Source organism: Capsicum annuum, chromosome 10 (genome assembly GCF_002878395.1).
Source record: "Capsicum annuum cultivar UCD-10X-F1 chromosome 10, UCD10Xv1.1, whole genome shotgun sequence".
Taxonomy (NCBI): Eukaryota; Viridiplantae; Streptophyta; class Magnoliopsida; order Solanales; family Solanaceae; genus Capsicum; species Capsicum annuum.
The window spans coordinates 71,120,526-71,134,497 of record NC_061120.1 but is presented as its reverse complement, the minus strand read 5'-3'; the positions used below and the strand labels follow the sequence as shown (position 1 = coordinate 71,134,497).

General features: G+C 38.1%; 1 protein-coding gene across 1 annotated transcript; it reads left to right on the top strand.

The window, feature by feature from the left end:
• The first annotated feature begins 868 nt into the window (after nucleotides 1-868).
• Nucleotides 869-13,222, top strand: LOC107845740 (putative glucose-6-phosphate 1-epimerase). Its single transcript, XM_016690216.2, has 8 exons — nucleotides 869-2,010; nucleotides 2,187-2,261; nucleotides 10,342-10,398; nucleotides 10,482-10,645; nucleotides 10,874-11,008; nucleotides 11,177-11,279; nucleotides 12,039-12,138; nucleotides 12,764-13,222. The coding sequence occupies exons 1-8, from the start codon at nucleotides 1,900-1,902 to the stop codon at nucleotides 12,949-12,951; spliced, it is 933 nt and encodes a 310-aa protein (XP_016545702.1). The 5' UTR covers nucleotides 869-1,899; the 3' UTR covers nucleotides 12,952-13,222.
• The last annotated feature ends 750 nt before the right edge of the window (nucleotides 13,223-13,972 follow it).

Sequence of the window (13,972 nt, the reverse complement as noted above, 5' to 3'; positions counted from 1 at the left end):
AGTGGAGTGTTGGCCAGTTAAGCACGTTTACATCTAAAAATTGAAGGTGACGGAAATGAGAATGTTGCGTTGGATGTGTAGGCTTACTAGAGGGGACAGAGTTAGGAATGAGATTATCCGAGAGAAGGTGGGAGTGGCTTCAGTAGAGGACAAGATGCGGGAAAAAAAGGCTGAAATGATTTAGGCATGTGATGAGGAGGGGAACGGATGCCCCGGTTTGTAGGTGGGAGAGGCTAGCGTTGGATGACTTCAAGAGGAGTAAAGGTAGGCCGAAGAAATATGAAGGAAAGTGATTAGACATGACATGGAGCAGCTTCAACTTACTGAGGACATGGCCCTAGATAGAAAGGTCTAGAGGTCGAGGATAAGGGTAGGAGGCTGGTGTTAGTGTGTGAGTTGTAGCAAACAGTCAGGAGAGTTCTTGTGTAGCCGGGTTAGTAATCATAGGACAGTGTACATAGGTGTCTTTGGTATGTGAGTGTATGTTACTACTAGGTAGGTGTTTTATTTCTTATTTCTTAGTTCCTATTTTTCTTATTTCATGTTACTCTTATTTCTCGTATCTCATATATCTCTGTTTTTTATTTTATTATTTCTTTTTCTTTATTTCAGCTATGTCATCTATCCCCTTGTTTATTATCCTTTATCTTGAGTCGAGGATCTATCAAAAACAGCCTCTCTACCTCTTCAAAGATAGCGATATAAACTGCATATATCTTATCCTCCTCAGACATCATATAAACCTCGGATGAAAAAAAATAATGAAAATAAAACACGCACATGACACACCCACCGGTGCCACTTCTCTCAACCTCAAGCAGCCTCTAAAAAATAAAAAAACTGAAGCGTCACAATCCCCAAATATGCCTCCCTTTTTTTTTGGGGGGGGGGCCAAATCTTCAATCAACTTCCTCTATCTCCACGTCCTTCTCCTTCCCATTTCTCTCTCCAACACAACAAATAAAAAAAATAAAAAATAAAAATTTCCACATATTAGTATTCTGCAGTATTTTTGCCTGCAAACCCAGTTTTTATTTTTCTATACTTGTTAATTGATGCAACATTAGCTTCTTTTTTTCTAGTAGTTAGTAGTTAGAGCTCTACTCCATTGGGCTGCCTTTTTTCTTTGGTTTGCATTACACTCCAGTTCCACACTTCCATCTTAATGCATTGTATAAAGTTTAGATTTTTATTCTTCCATGTCATGTTTTCTTGCTTTCTTGAACTGGGATATTCTTGAAAGTTTTAAATGCTTCATTATGAAATTTCTGGAACTTATAGTTATATTTGCACTACTTTCAAGATTTTCTCAAATGGGGTTACCCAAAATTTGAGGTACTATGGACTATACACAATCTTTTAATTTTTTTCAGTTTTTGAAACTCAAGATTTGTAAAATTGTGAAAGTGTTGAGCTTAATTTATATTACTATATTAGAAAGTTGTTTGTAGTACAGTTAAAGCTTCCTTGTATATTTGTTTGTCCATTTACTTACAAGATTTTAGCTGTCATTTCTTAGGTAAACGTCACATTTTCTTGCAAGTGAATTTAGGCTGGGGAATATAGAGTACTTTTGAGCATTTTGCCAAATGTCATATTTTGTTGGTTTTGCTTATCTTGCTGATGTTGCTTATTGTTATTTTTACAAATTATAAGTGTACATTGAATTTGAGGAATAGTGATAAGGTACATTATAAGAATTTTGGATTACATTTGAGGTTCACTAGATTACAAGTTTTTCCAGTGGGGATTGTGCGTAGCGATGCAAACCGAATAAATAGAGGCTTTTGTCCCATCTATTTTACTGGCATTGATGGTTTTCGGTTAAAAATAGCATAAATAAGGGTTTCAAGGATTTTCTGAGGTATTAAGAGCCAAGAAGTCCTTGTGCTTTAGAAAATGGGGCAGTATGCACCTGTCTGGGATCATAAAGCGGCGGTGGAACTAACAAAAAAGTTGAGTGGGATTAATCAGGTCACGCTTCGCAATCCTAAGGGTGCATCTGTTCGGGTTAGAATCTCTAGACCGATCTGTTAGCTTAATTAGAAGTACTGATTTTATGATTCCAAATCGTCTGTTAGATCTCGAATCGATTATATAGAACTGTCATTGATGCTATTACTCAATTTGTTTTGCAAATGAAGATGGTTTCCTTGTATGGCTATTTACCCTTTTCCCAAATTCAGGTTAGCTTGCTGGGAGGACAAGTTACTTCTTGGCGGAATGATCGAGGTGAAGAGCTCCTCTTCTCCAGCAGTAAGGTATAGGTTCCATTTTAGTATTTGTTAATTCTTAGATTGGCTAATTCGACAAATGATACGAGTGTCTTGTTTGGCTATTCAGATCTTTTTGTTGTATGGTTGATATCACCAGAATTAAATATCGGAATTTAGATTAAAGGTTTCTAATATCATAGGAAAAATTGCTGAGTTTACTCTTTTTGATGCTTGGCTACACAAGTCAATCATCTCCGTGTAGATATAGAATGCTAATTAAACTGAATGTCAGTGTTTTCCTTCCTGTAGATTAAAGGTAAAGATAACTGGAAGTGTAGTCTCCAGTTTACATGGCAGTAGAAATTCCAGAATGTCAGGGTGAAATCCTTGTATATGAGGTGGTCATTCTAACGTGTAGAGAACGGAGAGAGCCTTCTTTCCCCCCACTTTTTTGAATTTTGTTCCTTATTTATATAAATCTATATCACTTGATCATTAGAGAATGAAGGTTTTTCTTGTGAACCGTCACCTGTACTCACCGTATCGCTTTTGCGGATTAGGATAGAAGGTTAGTACGTAGTAGAGTGTTGGCTCATAGCGGGATAAGCTTGTGGTAGGTTAGTGCATTGTACCTTTTTACTTGTTTATACCATTAGTAGTAGCATTTTCCTGTCTATATCTTTTGTTACTTCTCATTATTTAGTGTGCTTCAGCTATCACATTAGTTGGTTATGTTGACCGCTCCCCGTTTGAATGCTATGTTACGTTTGCCTATTTTTTTTCTATGTCATCTTTACTTCTGTATTTTTAAAACTAATCTGATGTTCGTTACTCAAGCCAAGGTCTTCAGGAAAGAGCCTCTCTACCTCCTCGAGGTAGGGTAAGGTCTGTGTACACTCCACCCTTCCCAGACCATGCTTTTGCTTTTGGAACTACACTGGGGTTGTTCTTTTGGGTGTTGTACTCTCGTAATCACCTCACTAGCAAGAAAAGGAAAATGATGCCATCATGTTGAACATGAAATAGCGTTCTCTTCATTTTGTACGCTCACTCACTCCCCCAGACTCTACTCTACCGACCCATCTGGCATCTTAGGCCTTCTGTTCTTTTCAATCTCTTTCATGTCCCACATTTTATAAGGAAAAATGAATAGTAAAACATGTTTTTAGTTCTAAACAAACTAGAAGTGTGCCTCATTATTTAGCTTAAGATCTCGGGGATTCTGATGGAGCACATGGCAGAACCTCACAAACCATAACTTATATTTACTTCACATAGTTTATTGCTTGTAGATTTTTTCAGGAACTTGCTACATTTAAGCTTGGACATTGTTCTAGATATTAGAATAGCTGAAAGATGATAATTTTCTTTAATATTTTACTCCTAAAACCTTATGGTGAAGGCATTTTATTTGTCCATAGGATGCAAACATATTTATATTGCTCAATTTTACTCCATTGGTGCCTTTATTGCTATACTACCATGGAGGACTCACATCATAAAGTCGTGGTGGTTGATGGTGGCTAAAGTGGTTACTCAAAGACAATAATAGTAGTGTTGGACTAGTGATATACTCCTCTGTCCTGTTGTCATCAATGTACTTTCTATTTTAGCCGGTCCCAGAAAGTTATCTTCCACAAAATGGTAAATCCTTTTCCCGTCCAACAATTTAAGTAATACTACGTACTTGTACTATTTTACAGTATTTTAACCTTAATGTGACTTCTATTGAATACTCCTTCATATTACAAACAGATACTTGAGATGCTTCTATGACCAAGTTCATCTCATTATCTTCGTCTAAGTAAAATAGAGTCCATTAGAATAGCACTCGATGATTCCTAGATTGGAGTTAAATTGATACTTACTAAAAGATGTCGGTTTCCAGTTTAAACAAAGTTCCTCTAGTAAAGATGTTCCAGAATTTTAGATGACTATAAGAACTCTGCATGGAATTCTTCCTCTCTAGATGCTGCTCTGCCCTAATCTTGTGTGTTATTCCAATGGTCTCTTTTGTATTTTTGATAATAAGGTAATTCCGTTGGTCTTTGTTGAATTAAGTAAATACCTTATCTGTTGTGACAAGGAGAACAACTGTTAAATGCAAGTTACAGTGTCAAACCACCTTTTTTTTCTTGGTCTATAACTGGACAACTGAAATCTTGGAGCTTTACCTCTAATATCAATCACCTTCTTGGATATCTCAATTGCAATGGTGGGATATGTGGGACATGTGAGGAATTTTATGGTTGAAGTTAGGGCAGAGATCTTATAACCTTTTCAGTTAAAAGATTTTAAGAACTGTAGTACTGTACAAACTGGTCCTAATAGATGGCATTTGCTGATAAGATTGGTCAACAACAACATACCCAGTGTAATCCCACATAGCGGGGTGTGGGGAGGGTAGAGTGTACGCAGACCATACCACTACCTCCGATGAAATAGAGAAGCTGTTTCCGATAGACCCCCGGCCTAGGACCGATAACAATATGATACGAGACAGTCCACAATGACTCAAAACAGTCCACAAACAACACAAGAACAAGAAGAACACAACACGGCTACAAGAACACAAACACAAAAGCAAAAGATTTCAATAGGTAAAATGGATAGATAGAATGACAAATGAATGTATAAACCCTAAGAACCCTAAGATATATTAAATCTAAGGACCCTTAACACCTACACACTGTCAACACTCTCTTACGGAGACACAAAAGGGACGTTACCTCCTCAAGCACCAACGTCTCAAGCCAAAACGCAACAAAAGTGATTCCACACTAATGCTATCCTAGTTACAATTTTGGTCTACTCTTACTAGAGAGGCTTTGTGGTCTACTCTCACAAGAGAGGAAGTCTTTCAATATCTCATATCAATCAAAACTAAAGAGTAAAGACCTAACAAGGGACTATATATAGTCTTATTACAAATGAGAGATAAAATGACCCTTTTACCCTTCTTGAAAGGGTGGCCATGGGGTGTTGGGAATCAACAAGTGTAGTCCCTAAAACTCCCTTAATGAAAGGTGACAAAAAATTGCGAGTCTTCAAGTGTTGGCCAAAACCGTGAGTCTTCAAGTCTTCAATGCTCCCAAGCAACCTTCCACACACGAGATTGCTCTATGGTGTGCTCAAATCGGCCCCTCTATGTATGTTCTTGTGCCCTCAATACGACCAAAGCGTGATTCTTCATGTATTGGCTTCTAAAGATATCATCACAAACTATGGTGGCCACTTGGCTTGTATCATCCTCCCCTCCTTGAAAAGGATTCGACCTCGAATTCATACCTTGCAAAATCAAAAAAAAGACAAACAAGCACAACATCCTCATGGCTCGAGTGTTAGGGTTAGTCCAACAAATAACATCAAAATGCCAAGGTGGTACACACTTGAAATATAACCATGAATCCTTTGTTTTTAACATGAAAAGCCTAGTGAAAATGTAACAAAGGAAGTGGCTACGACCACCAAGGGGAAGGGTACCAACACTCACGATCAAGCCTTGCTTGTCGTCTTGACCAAGCATCAAGTTGGATGTATAATATTCTCTACAACCCAAAAGGTTACCAGGTGTCAAATGGGAGAAGTAGCCAAGGGGTTAGGTCTTGGCCATTCTCACTTTTCCCTAAGGAGCCATCTCACAATTAGGCATACACTCTATATCACTATTGGAAATATCATGAACAAAAAGAGGGTTGAGAGAGGTATTCCACAAGTTATCTTCAAATATAGGATTCTCATGCATGCACTTACTACTAGTTTCAAGATCTTCACTAGGAGTATTCTCAACATAAGAAAAACATAGAGAAGAAATAGATGGAATTTTTAAACACGCACCACCTTCTCTTTCATAAGAGTAATCCTCACATACATACAAACCACTACGGGCAGCAAAGGGATCACAATCAAAACCATTTGAACAAGTACAATCATAATTCAGGTTTCCTAAACATTCAAGCAAATCAAGGTCATTTTCGCCCGAGTGATCATTTTGCACACCCTCACTAGTGTTGGCAACTCACATACCAACGTAGACTCACCTTGGTTTTCACAAGGGTCAACTAGTGTGTGAATATCTCTCGTCTCTTGGTAATGGAACCTTAGTCAAGTTATAAGTGCTAGCACTATATGGACACAAATCATTCTCACGAGAAGAATCAATTTCGTCATCTAAAGGACCAACTAGTGCTTGCATAGTTTGATCCTCATGCGACCTAACAATACCAAGAGTATCACAAAAGGAAGACTCAAGCACCTCTACTTTTGGCAAAACCACACCTACACCCATTTGGCTACTATTAGCCACAATACAACATTCTAAGTTCATAGGAGTGTAGGGGATAACGTTTTTACCTTGTAGCTCGCATGAGCTACGGCCTTCACTTTGGTGTGGGTCGTGGAAGCCCACTTGCTCCCTTTGAAAGCTTTCATCACAAGGTGATTGGACAAGAGGAATTGAATTTGGTGGGATGAGTGTGGATATCAATTGGTGTAGCCCTTCAAGGTCCCGTTTGACATCTTCACAAACCCGTTTGGCATCTTCACAATGGTTATGGAAGCTATCACTCGTGGCATTGAAATTATTAATACCCATGGTACCTGAAAATACAACAACAAAGAAAGACAACAAAACAACAAATAATTAACTCAACAATATCCTCGCCACACTCTCACACCTTTGATCGTTTCACACTTGGTCTCACAAGTGTTGCAAGTTGGCTTGTAGTTCGTGATGAATTGAGGGGTGAGTCTACTCTTGTCCAGAATAGATTTTGGTTTGAAACTCAAATAAATCTTGTCGGACTTGAGCCAAGAACTAACAACGATTTTAAAAGACAAAAGCACACAAATAACACAAACACGAATAAAACAAACACAAAACTAATTTACAACCTAGTAGGTTGTTATAGTTTGCCAATTAGTATTAGAATCAATAAATGAAACTAAGGAACAACAATAAGAAACTAAGAATCCAAAATTCGAGCCTAAAATTGTTGCGTGAACAGTAAAATGGTGACGTGGCAGTCCACTATTGGTTGCGAAATATTGTGGAAATCTGAAAAAAAATTTCTTGTCTTCAATTTGGAATGGTCAATTCAATTTGGAAGAGAGGAGTTTCGGTTTTGGGAGGGAAACAACAAGATTTAGAGCCTTTTCAAATTCAAAAAGGCTTTGACTTTCCTTGCACCCTTTTGGCTAAACACCTTTTTGAAAGTTTTTTGGTTCTTTCCTCTTTTGTTAGTCTTGGAAAATGTCCTTTCTCCCTTTTGGTAACAAGACTTTTTGAAAGTCTTTTGGTCCCTTTCCTTTCTTGTAAGAGTCTTCGAATAAGTTTCAAAACTAACAAGACCACACTCTCTTTCTTCACTCACTTTGATCAAACAACCAACTTTGAAGACTTTTTCTTCAACAAAACATGAAGATGGTGAAGAACGCAAAGAACACACTTTTTGAATCTTGGAGTCCTAAGGTTCAAGTTGGACCTCCCAAACAACACCACCACATTTTCAATCTTAAAACCTCAACACAATATCCACAATACACGTTCAACACACCACACGTCTAAGCCTTGAACCCGCAACAACAATACCAACAACAATCAGCCAAGGCTTAGGTCCACAACAACAATATCAACAAATTCAAGCTCAAACTTAGATATTGACTCAATGGTGTTAGTTAAGAATAAAACTAACACTAGAAACACTCAAGACAAGTAAAAAATCTCGGCCCAAACACAAGAAGAAAATTTCAGCCAAGACACAAAAATGGACAGATTTGCTTCCTTTTGGATTTTTTAGTTTTCAACACTTTTTTTTTTAAATTTTCAACTAACCAAGCCCAAGATTGATCTTGTGGGAACAAAATCAGTGATGGCTCTGATACCAAATGATACGAGACATCCCACAATGACTCAAAATAGTCCACAAACAACACAAGAACAAGAAGAACACAAAACGGTTACAAGAACACAAACACAAAAGCAAAAGATTTCAATAGATAAAATGGATAGATAGAATGACAAATGAATGTATAAACCCCAAGAACCCTAAGATATATTAAATCTAAGGACCCTTAACACCTACACACAGTCACCACTCTCTTACGGAGACACAAGAGGGACGTTACCTCCTCAAGCACCAACGTCTCAAGCCAAAACGCAACAAAAGTGATTCCACACTAATGCTATCCTAGTTACAATTTTGGTCTTCTCTCACAAGAGAGGCTTTGTGGTCTACTCTCACAAGAGAGGAAAAGTCTTTCAATATGTCATATCAATCAAAACTAAAGAGTAAAGACCTAATAAGGGACTATATATAGTCTTATTACAAATGAGAGATAAAATGACCCTTTTACCCTTCTTGAAAGGGGTGACCATGGGGTATTGGGAATCAGCAAGTGTAGTCTATAAAACACCCTTAATGAAAGGTGACAAAAAATTGTGTCTTCAAGTCTTCAATGTTCCCAAGCAACCTTCCACACACGAGATTGCTCTATGGTGTGCTCAAATCGGCCCCTCCATGTATGTTCTTGTGCCCTCAATGCGACCAAAGAGTTATTCTTCATGTATTGGCTTCTAAAGATGTCGTCACAAACTATGGTGGCCACTTGGCTTGTATCACAGTATAACAAACACAAAACATAAATCCATATAAACTAGTATAGTATGCAAAATAAACTAACACTGATAGCCACAAGATAATACTAAAAACTATCTATCTGAAACCATAGTCATCACTCAACACCACAAACAAGAAACTTCAGACGCAAATCCTTACTGTTACTGACGCACTCCCACCCCTTAACCCTCTACCCTAATCCGCGTCATCCACACCTTCCTATCAAGGGTCATGTCCTCCGTAAGTTGTAACTGCTCCATATCATGCCTAATCACCTCCCTTCAATTTTTTTTCGGTCTACCTCTACCCCGCCTAAAACCATCCATAGCAAGTGCCTTACACCTCCGCACTGGAGCATCAAAGCCCCTCCTCATCACGTGCCTGAACCAACGTAGCCTCACTTTGCGCATCTTGTTCCACCGAAGCCACTCCCATCTTCTCCCTAATAATCTCATTCCTCAACCTGGTATGGACACACATCCATCACAACATCCTCATCTCCGCTACCTTTAACTTTTGGATGTGAGAGTTCTTAACTGGTCAACACTCCGCTTCATACAACATAGTCGGTCGGATTGTCACTCCGTAGAACTTACCTTTAAGCTTCGGGACACCTTCTTATCACATAAAACTCCTGAAGAGAGCCTCCATTTCAACCAACCTGCCCCAATACGATACGTGACATCCTCGTCAATCTCACCATTGCCCTAAATCATAGACCCCAGATACTTGAAACTCTCCCTCTTCTGAATGGCCTGAGAGTCCAGCTTCACAACCACGTCAGTCTCTTGCGACACATCACTAAACTTACACTCCAAGTACTTCGTCTTGGTCCTGCTCAACCGAAATCCTTTAGACTCAAGGCTCTGTCTCCAAATCTCCAACTTATCATTAACTCCTCCCCGAGTCTCGTCAATCAGTACCGCAGTACCACAGTACTACATCACTGATAAGATTAGTAAAAGTGATTAATCTAAATTATTTTGGCAGCATTAGAGATTCTTTTTTAGTCAAGGAGAAATAACTGTAACTAAAAATATGTCATTATAGTGGACATTATAATCAAAGAATCTTTCAGCTTAGTGTGTTATAATGTACACAGGGTACATATAATCTTACATCATCTGTTTCACTTGTAAAACCAGTATTTGTTATAGAACAAGTGTGGAAAGATAATTCAGTTATCTTATCCTTTGAGAATAGATTTGACAGTGTTCAATTGTAACATGAGCATGAATAAATTGGTCCTAGTTACTCTATTATTTAGATGACGAGTCGACTATGTAATCACTTCTGTTGGATTCCTCGCGTAAGCTTGTTAGGAACCTCTTCGTTACTTGATTTATTTGATCCCAGTTCCTCTATTATTAATATTCAGTTACTGTTTTCTCCTTCCTCCCTTATTCTCAATGTGGAATGACGTGTTAGAGTGCATGGAGATTCCGAGTCTCTTCAAGGCATAGTATATTGAGAATGTGTATTGACAAACTTTTGCCTTTACATTTTAGGCCATCCCCAAATCTTCGAAAGCTGCACGAGGAGGAATCTCTGTTTCCTTTCCCCAGGTACTTTTAGCAGTGCATATCATTGATAAATTCTTGTCGACTTCTGTAGAATAGCCCACATGATAATCCTACTTATGCTGCAGTATGGAAATAGTGGATCAGTTGAGCAACATGGATTTGCCAGAAACATAATTTGGACCATTGAAGACGACCCTCCATCTCTGAAATCATTTGATACCCAAGGACAATCTTTCATTGACTTGCTGCTCAAACTATCAGAAGATGAGCTGAAGTTCTCTCCTCATGTGTATGACCTTCACTTTGTAGCAAATTCTTATTGGTTTTTCTTAGAAGTTTGGGTCACCGAATAAGAACAGTTAATTTTGTTTAGAAAATTATGGCATGGGTTTTAATGTTGGAACTTTTATTCCTCAGTATAAAATTTTAACTCAGTCTCTTTCAGTTCCATGGTTATTCTTGCTTACAGCTGTAGCTTTCGAAGCTGCCGGTAATTATCTCTCTTCTAATGTTTCAGCTTTGAGTTTCGCCTTCGGGTTGCTCTTGCATCAGATGGAAGCTTGTCCCTGATATCTCGTATAAGAAACATCAATAGCAAGCCATTCAAATTCGCCTTTGCTTACCAAACATATTTTTCTGTTTCTAACATTAGGTATGCTTTTCCCTATGTGGATTCTTATCTTTTTCATATCCATGAATTTTATTAGTTCCAGCTGTCAGCAATTTTATTATTGTTCATTAAATGCTTGAGCATTGGTTAGAAGATTGATGATTTATTCCTTTTAGTTTCTTTTAGAACTTAACTGAATCTTATCCACAGCGAAGTGCGCCTAGAAGGTTTGGAAACACTGGACTATCGTGACAATCTATGCCCGAAAGAACTCTTTACAGAACAAGGAGATGCCATAACATTTGAGACTGAGGTAAATCTATTTATGCAGCCTAAATATCTCAAAAGTTTGTGATTGTAGATGTTCGATTAGTTAAAATCTCAAATTTTGGTGGCTTTGTCAAACACAATTTAAATGACGACTCAACATAGATATTTGTATCTCCGTTGGTATTTAACAATGTTGACTCTATCACTGAGATACAATAAACCCTTGTGGTTCAACTCTTCCCCGGACCCTGCGCATAGGGGGAGCTTTAGTGTCCATGGCTGCCCATCTCTTTTTTGACTCTATCACTGAGCTACAAGAGAAAAACAGAGACAAGGAAGCATGCGTCAGTTGATGTCAAATAGGAAGTTTGAAGTTTGGATTGAGAGAATAAGTTCTCTCTTTTTCCTTCCATGACCATAAGCAAGTCCAATTGATTTGGAATTGAAGTACCTTTCTTGATTTCCCAAATTGCTGCGTCAAAGTTAATTGTCTAAAGCATTATCTTTAACACTGCTCACTGCGTTGTGTTAGTAGCTTTGATTTCTCATTTTTTTTCTGGAGCAGTGACATTTAAGATCATATATTTATATGTGTGCGTGTATGTTTTTCTATTTTTCCATCAAGAAAATCATATATATCTGGTTTATCTGAACTGCAGGTTGAAGTTGCTTAGTGTAAAGCACTCAGCTTACCATATCTTTCAGATCTGAAACCTTTGGTCTACTTTAAGTAAATTGGTTGAGTGTTAACCCATCTGTTTACTTTGTTTGCACTTAGAAAATCAATTCTTTTTTCTTTCAGGTGGACCGCGTCTATCATCGTTCTCCTTATTGCATTGCTGTTCTTGATCATGAAAGGAAGCGAACATATCTGATAAAAAAGGAAGGGCTACCAGATACTGGTAAGTTGCTTCAGTTCAAGTCATTCTTTAGAACTATTTTCGGTAAAGGGGGAGGGGTGGGGGTGAATCTACCGCTGAGGCATTGACACCAAGTCTGCCCTTAGTAAAGCCTAATTGCTATCTCAGGGACTAATGGTGAGGAACATTTCTGAATTTTACTTTGGCATCTATATCTCATGATTCTTCTCTTAATAAACCTTGAAATGTTTGTTTTGTATGGAATGATACTATTTAACTATCAAAAACAACACAAGAATAAAGTGAAAATGTGACTTTACGTCAGTCTTTCACCAGTTATTTGAAGTTCTCGAAAAACATTATATTGCATTCTATCACAATCCTAGAACTTGACTTCGTGGAAGCATGATAATATACCACCTACAGGGCTATTGGCGGATCAGGAATCCTAACAAAGGATTCAAAGAAATGCTATAAGGCCATACTGGGGATTTAAACTTTACTGGACCAATTTTTGAGCCACCTTTATGTCAAGGCGATTCAATAATTTTTATATATACAAAAGATTTTAGTTTTACACTATCTGCACGGTATAACTTTTCCTTGATGTAGCCCCCCTCTCTGTATGACTAAACCTTGTGTATCTTTTGCATCTCGTCTTTTTCAGTGGTATGGAACCCCTGGCAAAAGAAATCCAAAGCAATGGGAGACCTTGGCAATGAAGAGTACAAGCATATGCTTTGTGTTGATGGTGCAGCAATTGAAAAGCCCATCATCTTGAAGCCGGGAAAGGAATGGGCAGGTCGCGTGGAGCTTGTGGTGGTACCATCAACCCTTTACAGCGACGATTTTTAGTCCCTCATAGTCTGGCCGAAAGCATTTTAGAAATGTCTCAATAGCTTAGTGAGAGCGTAATCTTTTAAGCTAGTTTCTGTTTTCGCTAGCGGGTGATCCATTTGCTCGTGTAGTTAGGTTCTTTCATACATGACTAGGGTCAATAAACTATTGTCCTTCGACAGCCAAAGCTTCTATGCTTTGGAAGAGGGGAAGTTTTTAAACTAAAATTGTTCCATTTCAGCACAATATTGCTGTTTGTGCTATTGAAATGAGAAGTGAAGGATTCATATATTTTCTTTGCTTGGCTATAGATTGCGTACAAATAGACCTTTGTGGTCCAATTCTGGTACAAATCCCCTCCATAGAAGTAGCTTTAGTGCACAGGGCAGCCCTTCTTTTAATTATAGCTTGGAAGATTTTCTGGAAAAAAATGATTTTGAGTCTAGGGTTCTATCAATAACCACCTCTCTACCTACCTTACAAAGATATGGAGTGGTAAGGTTTACGTTCACCCAACCCTCTTCAGATTCCACTTGTGGGATTGTATGTAAGATATGGAGTGGTAAGGTTTACGTCCACCCAACCCTCTTCAGATTTCACTTGTGGGATTGTACCGAGTATGTTGTGTTGGTGTGGTAGTATTTCTTGGAAAGCATTTAGGTTATTCACCATAGGTAGTATATGGTTGATATAGTCGACGAAACCTCAAGTTGGGTCAACTGAAGGTTATTTCTCAGGTTAGATATGGTTGATATAGTCGACGAAACCTGAGGTTGGGTCAACTGAAGGTTATTTCTCAGGTTAGATATGGTTGATATAGTCGACGAAACCTCAGATTGGGTCAACTAAAGGTTATTTCTCAGGTTAGATATGGTTGATATAGTCGACGAATCCTCAAGTCGGGTCAACTGAAGGTTAATTCTCAGGTTAGATTGTTTTCTTGTTTTGAGGGCTCTCAAGTCCTAAACAATTTTAGTTTTTTAGATTCTCAGGTTCGATTATTTTCTTGTTTCAAATTATAAGTGGTCATAGAAAATTA

Excerpts from the sequence above, each read along its gene's own strand:
- LOC107845740 (XM_016690216.2), top strand. The coding sequence starts at position 1,900 with ATGGGGCAGTATGCACCTGTCTGGGATCATAAAGCGGCGGTGGAACTA. Across the intron at positions 10,399-10,481 it reads TCTCTGTTTCCTTTCCCCAG|TATGGAAATAGTGGATCAGT; the intron begins GTACTTTTAGCA and ends CTTATGCTGCAG. Across the intron at positions 12,139-12,763 it reads GGAAGGGCTACCAGATACTG|TGGTATGGAACCCCTGGCAA; the intron begins GTAAGTTGCTTC and ends CGTCTTTTTCAG.